Genomic DNA, 6,707 nt, shown 5'->3' on the forward strand with positions numbered 1-6,707 from the left:
TTTCCCCCCCTTTAACTCCCCCCCCCCCTCCCCTTCACCAAATGTCTTACGATCTTACCTGAATACTCGTAGATCCCCGGACAAATTTCCTCCAACTTCCTCTCTTTCCCTTCCACAGTCAGGAAGAGATTAGGAAGCGTGAACCTCCTCATCTTGACGTCTGTTGTGCTTCCTACAATACCACCACCTCCTCCTCCTCCTCCTCCTCCTCCTCCTCCTCCTGTTGTGTTCGGTAGCTTGGCTGTTGTTACTTCTCCTCCTACTCCTTCGCCTCCTCCTCCACCTTCTTGTCCTTCAACTGTTCCTTCAACTGTCCCTCCTCCGCCTTCTATTACTCCTACTCCAGGACCTCCTCCTCCTCCTCCTCCTCCTCCTCCGTCGAGGCTCCCACCCGAGGCCATGGTAGAACACATTCTTTGGTCGTTGTTCTCTTTCAACCTCGAGGGCAAGCGGTGGTTGAAAAGTGGCGCACCTACACCGTAGAGTGATGGCGTGGGTTTGTCATTGTTTTCGAGGTGTTCGCACTTTGGTCGAAGAAGATAGACTGATAGATTGATGAACGGAAAGATTTATTATATTTGTTGTGAGAATAAAAATTGATAAGTAAAAAAAATTGATTTGTAAGATGAAGAGGGGAAAAAAAAGAGAGAAAGAGAAGGTAGAAAGATAGAAAAGAGAGTGAGGGGAAAAAGAGGAGAGAGAGGAGAGGAGAGAGAGAGGGGGGAGAGAGAGAGAGAGAGAGAGAGAGAGAGAAGAGAGAAAAGAGAGAAGAGATAAAGAAAGAGGGAAGAGAGAGAGAGAGAGGAGAGAAGAGAGAGAAGAGAGAGAGAAAGAGGGAAGAGAGAGAGAGAGAGAAGAGAGAGAGAGAGAGAGTCGAACAAGCTTCAAAGAAACGGGAAGACTTAAGCGAGGGGAAAACGCACTTTGATCTTGATTTTTGTCCTAGTCCTTATTTGCAGAACACTTGAATTATCTGAAGGAAAACGGAAAGGAAACTTCACCACTTTGACGAGGTTATGTATTTCCTGTAATATTTCATAATCATTTTTTTTCCTGGAATGTGTAATTGTATTGATATGAATTTTCTGTATTGATGTATTCGAGATCGACAAATAGCATTCGATAGATTCAGTGTTGAGAAAATTTCGATTTATTTTTTCTAGTATTTTCTATTAGATATAATCACGTTTTTTTTTCTTTTCTTTCTTTTTTTAAATTCTATTTCCGTCACTTTGTTATGATTAATTATATAACAAAACACGGGATTCACGAAATATACACTATAATTCCATAATAAGTCTTTCTCTTCATAAAACACACACAAAATACAAGAAAAAAAGAAAAAGAAAATTCGATGAAAACAAACACACAAAAAAAATGAGATCGATGAGCGCAATCAACCTTCCAGGTAGATCCCGCCGCCGCAGCGCACAGGTGTTTCGTTATCGAGGCGTCGGCGAGCGAGTGAGGCGAGGAAGCGAGGCGGCGAGAATCCACACTCCTCCCCGACGCACACGCACGCACGCACGCACGCATACACACACGCACACACCTGTTGAACGTTCGGTCACGACTGCCATCGCCAGCCTCTTGCACCGCCGCCAACCCCCACGGACCTGCAACTCGGGATGCATAAAATTTCCCTTTTGGAAAAGGGTTTAGGGGTTGGGGCGCTCTCTCTCGCTCTCGCGTCCTCGCTCTGGGGCTGTCTTTTACTCTCTCTCTCTCTTCCTCTTCTTTTCCTTCTCTTATCCATTTCCCCTTTCTCTCTCTCTCTTCTCTCTCCTCTCTTTTCGTCCTCTCTCTCTCTCTCTCCTCTCTTTTTCCTCTCTCTCTCTCTCTCTCTCTCTCTCTCTCTCTCTTTCTCTTTCTTCTCTCTCTCTCTCTCTCCTCTCCTCTCTCTCTTCTCTCGCTATTGGGTTTTTGTTTTGTTCTCTCTCTCCCCCCCCCTTTTTTTCATTTCCTCCTCTCCCTCCTTTCCCTCCCCCCAACTCTCCATCCCTCCTCCCCCCCCCTTCCCTGCCTCTCCCTACTCTGTCTCCCTCCTTTCCCACCTCCACTCCTCGCCTCTCCCTACCTCTATCTCTCTCTCACTCTCTCTCCTCTTGCCCTTCCCGATGTCTCCATCTCTGATCCCCTCTTTCTCCATCTCTCCCCCCTCCCTCTTCCCCTACCTGCCTCTCCCTCTCACTCCTTCTTTCCCACTCCCTCTCTCTTCCTCTTTCCCTCTCTCTCCCTCTTTCCCACTCCCCCTCTCTCCTTCTTTGCCACTCCCTCTCTCTCCCTCTCCCTCCCTCTCTCTCTCTCTCCCTCTCCCTATTTCTCCCTCTCTCTCCCTCTTTCTCCATCTCTCCCCCCTCCCTCTTCCCCTCCCTGCCTCTCCATCTCTCCCCTCCCTCCCTCTCTCCTTCCCTCCCTCCTCCCTGCGTCTCCCTCTCTCTCCTTCTTTCCCACTCCCTCTCTCTCCCTCTCTCTCCATCTCTCCCCTCCCTCCCTCCCTCCTCCCCTCTCTGCCTCTCCCTCTCTCTCCTTCTTTCCCTCTCCTCCTCTCTCCCTCTCTCTGATGTTGCAATAACAAACTAGAATAAACAAAGGTGAGACAAATGTTTCGAAATCCCGCTCGATTGCACCTGTAGTCATGGGCTGCAATCAAGCCGCCTCTCAGGACTATCTTCTCAACTTTCTAATGAGCTGTGTCTTCTGTCTGTCTGTCTGTCTGTCTGTCTGTCTGTTTATCTGTCTGTTTGTTTGTTTGTTTGTCTGTCTGTCTTCTGTCTGTTTGTTTGTCTGTTTATCTGTCTATTTGTTTGTTTGTTTGTCTGTCTGTCTGTCTTCTGTCTGATTGTTTGTTTGCCTGTCTGCTTGTTTGTCTGTCTGTCTGTTTGTTTGTTTGTTTATCTGTCTGTCTGTCTGTCTTCTGTCTGTTTGTTTGTCTGTCTGTCTGTCTGTCTGTCTGTTTGTTTGTTTGTCTGTCTGTCTGTCTTCTGTCTGTTTGTTTGTTTGTTTGTCTGCTTGTTTGTCTGTTTGTTTGTTTGCTTGTATGCTGTCTGTCTGTTTGCCTGTCTATGTGCCTCTCTGTCTGTCTATTTATCTGTCTTCCTGTCTGTCTGTTCCTGTCTGTCTGTCTGTCTGTCTATATGTTCGCCTGTTTGTCTGCTTGTTTGTCTTTCTATCTATCTTTAGCCTATCTGTCTGTTTGCTTGTCTATCTGTCTATCTGCTTGTCCTATATCTATTTGTCTATCTGACTGTGTCTGTCTGTCCATATCCATATCTGTCCTCCTTCTCCTCATCTTCATTTTTCTTACATGTGTTTCCCCTCATTCCTCCTTCCTCTTTCTCCTCCTCTTACTTTTCCTCTCTTTCCAACTTCTCCTTCTCCTTCTCTTTTTGTTCTTCCTATCCCTCCTTTTCCTCTTCCTTCCCCCTCCTTCTCCATTTCTTCCATCCTCCTACTCTTTCTTCTCTTCCTCCTCCTCCTCTTCCTCCCCCTCCTCTTAATTCTCCTCCTCCTCCTCCTCCTATTCCTCCTCCTCCTCCTCCTCCTCCTCCTATTCCTTCTCCTCCTCCTCCTCCTCTTCCTCCTCTTCCTCCTCCTCCCTTTTCTCCTCCTCCTCCTCCACCTCTTCCAGCGACTCAGCCAATCGAATTGACGCCAATCGTGATCGTCTCTTACCTGTACCGGGTGGGAAGTGTTGGGGGGGGGGGGTATCTTCTGAGCTTTATCTTAGACTCTCTTGACGTGCTTCTTTGCTTTTTAGCTTGTTTTATTTAATGTGTTTCATTATCTCTCTTTCTGTTTGGTTAAACACACACACACGAATCATCTCTCACTCGCTGCTTTTCTGACTCTCTCTCTCTCTCTCTCTCTGATACGTGCATCATCTTAATTGTTATCTTCATAAACATAAACGTTCATGAGAGAGAGAGAGAGGACACACACACACACCACACAATGACGTCAACAGACACGCACACACACACACACACAACCAACACACACACAACGACACACACGTGAGCACACACCCCACGAATCAGAGAGGAGAGGGATGAGAGGAAGAGGAGAGAGTGAAGAGAGAGAGAGAGATGAAGAGAGAGTGGAGAGAGGAGATGAGAGAGGAGACGAGCGAGGAGAAGAGAGAGAGAATGAGAAAGAATGCGGAAAGAGAAGAGGAAAAAAGAGAAAGAGGGGAGGAAAGAGAGAAGAGAAAGAGAGAAAGAGAAAAAGAGAGGGAGAAAGAATGAGAGAGAGAGTGAGTGAGACGAGAGAGTCGAGAGGAGAGTCAGAAAGAGCTAAGAGGAAAGAGAGAGATAGGGTGGAGAGAGAGAGAGAGAGAGAGAAAGAGAGAGAGAGAGAAAGAAGAAGAGCGAGAGAGTGAGAGAGCGAGAGAGGAGGAAGAGAAAAAGAGAGGAGGGGCGAGAGATGAGAGTATGGATAGAGCTGAGAGTGTCTGAGTCACTCTAGAGATTTGGAAGAGATGAGAGGAGATGCGGTCCGAGGAGAGAGAGAGGAGAGAGAAATGCAAGGATGAAAGGAGAGCAGAGAAAAGAGTAAGAGAGAGAGAAAGCAGAGAAGTGGAAAGAAAGATGAGAGGGAGAAACGTGAACGAGAGAAGAGAGAGAGAGACCGGACGAGAGGGGAGAGAGAGAGGAGAGAGGAGGGAAAGAAAAAGACGGGAGAGGGGAGAGAGAGGAGAGAGAAAGACGAGAGAGAGAGAAAGGGGACAAACGGCTTTATCTGTTACATATCATCTTTGTTGTGCTTGTAAAGTCGACTATAAATTCTCCCTCTCTATCTAATCTCCCACTCCTTCACCCTTCTCTTTGTCTACCTGCTGTAATATTCCCTTGATTTGTTCGCCTTTAAACACAAATTTTCTTTCTCCAAGGAGTGATGCTTACTCTCTCTTATTACTCTCTTTCGGGGTTTTTTCGATTTTGTATCTTTTTTTCTTCTCTTATTATTTTTTTGTTTTTTTATTTCTTTTTTTTGTGTTCTGTGTTCTTATTTCTTTCTTTTTTTATTCTTTTTTTTTTTCTTTTTGTTTTTATTTTCTTTTTTCATTTTTATATCTTTTCTTTTTTTGTTTTCTGTTCTTTTCAAAAACCCATTTATTTATTATTTATTTATTATTTATATTATTATTATTCATTCCTGACTCTGTCTGTCTCAGGTGTCTTTAGAATTCTCCTCTCAAGCCACATCTCTTTTGATGCCTTTTTTCCAGCCTTATTGACTGCCTAGTGTCCGTAACTGTAAGAATTCCACCTCCTCGTTTGGCTTTTGTTTTTTGTATTATCTTCCTACTTTCTGGTGACAATTGGATATTTCCGGGAAATGGGCTTTTCGTTCATTTTCGTTCATTTCGTTCTTTTGATGTAAATATTCTCCTCCTTTTTTTTATTTCTTTCGTTTCAGTTATCGGAAGGTATTAAGGTTCCTAGATAGTAATAGGGACTTGTCAGCTTCACTCTTTTATTATCAGTCATTAACTCTACCTTGTATCTTTTATTGTCAACATTCATTCATTCATTCATTTGATATAGAACCCTTCATCTTCGGTTACCTCATTTACTATTATCGAAACTTCTGTAACTTATCATTAAGATTTAATCGTCATAAAAATGTAGAACTTTGATTTAAATCTAGGGTATACGCACGCCATATTTCACTACCTTTGGGAAAGTAGGATATGAATTATCTATATATATGAATATATTTTTTTATCTGTGACTCAGATAAAAAAACAAACAAACAAGACATGGGGATGTTATATCCCTAGGAGTTACGTTTGGATACAAACTATATTGGGAGGTAGATGCAATACCTGGTACGGAAGAAAGCAAGTATAAACTTTATTATTTCGAATATATGCGAATACCAGGGTCTGGATCAAAGTTGACAAAGACGCAGCCATATTCGAAGAGTGTGATATCAGGACAGGATATCACATGAAAGGGACCTATGGCCGGATCCAAGGAACGCTTTGCGACGTTTCAACTCGTGTTTTGCTCGCAAATGGCGACCAACCCGTTGCGACGAATTCAAGAAACGACCCAAAACAGCTGAGAGCTAAACATACAACCCGAGAAATGTCATATTTCATTCACGTCATTTTTAAGGTTTGAATGTCACTTCTGCAGAAATCCTTTATTGCATCACTCCATACCCTTCATGAACTGTTTTCAGAAGCTCTGTTATTTCAGCAGAGCCAAAATTAGCTCGTCTATTCCTTTAGGTAAGACTCGAGGAGGAGGCAGAAGGACTGTCGTGTTTTCGAAGAAATTGCGTGTGATTGTCTCTTGCTATTACTGGGCAGTGATTGGCGGAGACATTTTGAGCGCGAGATTCTCATTGGCTGGAAAGGATGGTGACGTTAATACTGCTTCCTGGATTGCAATGCACTGGGAGCTGCAATGGCTACGGTCGCATTGCATTGTATCTGAGAGTACTATGCGACACAGCCTCTGAAGCTATCTAAGATGAAGGACGCGGATGAGTGTAAATAGTTCTTATAATGTACTAGCAGATATATATATATATATATATATATATATATATATATATATATATATATATATATATATTTATATATATATATATATATATTCTCTACCTTCAAAGCGAAGTGTGATAACATATCATGACCCTTTAATGACCCTCTATCAAATATAGCAATGACGTTCCACGCCTAGACAGTGCGC

The 6,707-nt window shown here is 43.6% G+C and overlaps 1 protein-coding gene across 1 annotated transcript in view; it reads right to left on the minus strand.

Annotated features, from left to right (window-relative positions):
- LOC122256903 (uncharacterized) overlaps nt 1–1,560 on the minus strand; it is a gene marked incomplete in the record, with an annotated part of 4,497 nt that extends 2,937 nt beyond the window's left edge. Inside the window, 2 exon segments of the mRNA XM_086554450.1 lie at nt 59–544; nt 1,402–1,560. Coding sequence (XP_086410576.1) covers nt 59–413 — 355 coding nt within the window.
- Between the last annotated feature and the right edge of the window lie 5,147 nt (nt 1,561–6,707).

The sequence above is a fragment of the Penaeus japonicus genome, unplaced genomic scaffold (assembly GCF_977035675.1).
Source record: "Penaeus japonicus unplaced genomic scaffold, GWHDUDI00000001_assembly GWHDUDI00000029, whole genome shotgun sequence".
Lineage (NCBI taxonomy): Eukaryota > Metazoa > Arthropoda > Malacostraca > Decapoda > Penaeidae > Penaeus > Penaeus japonicus.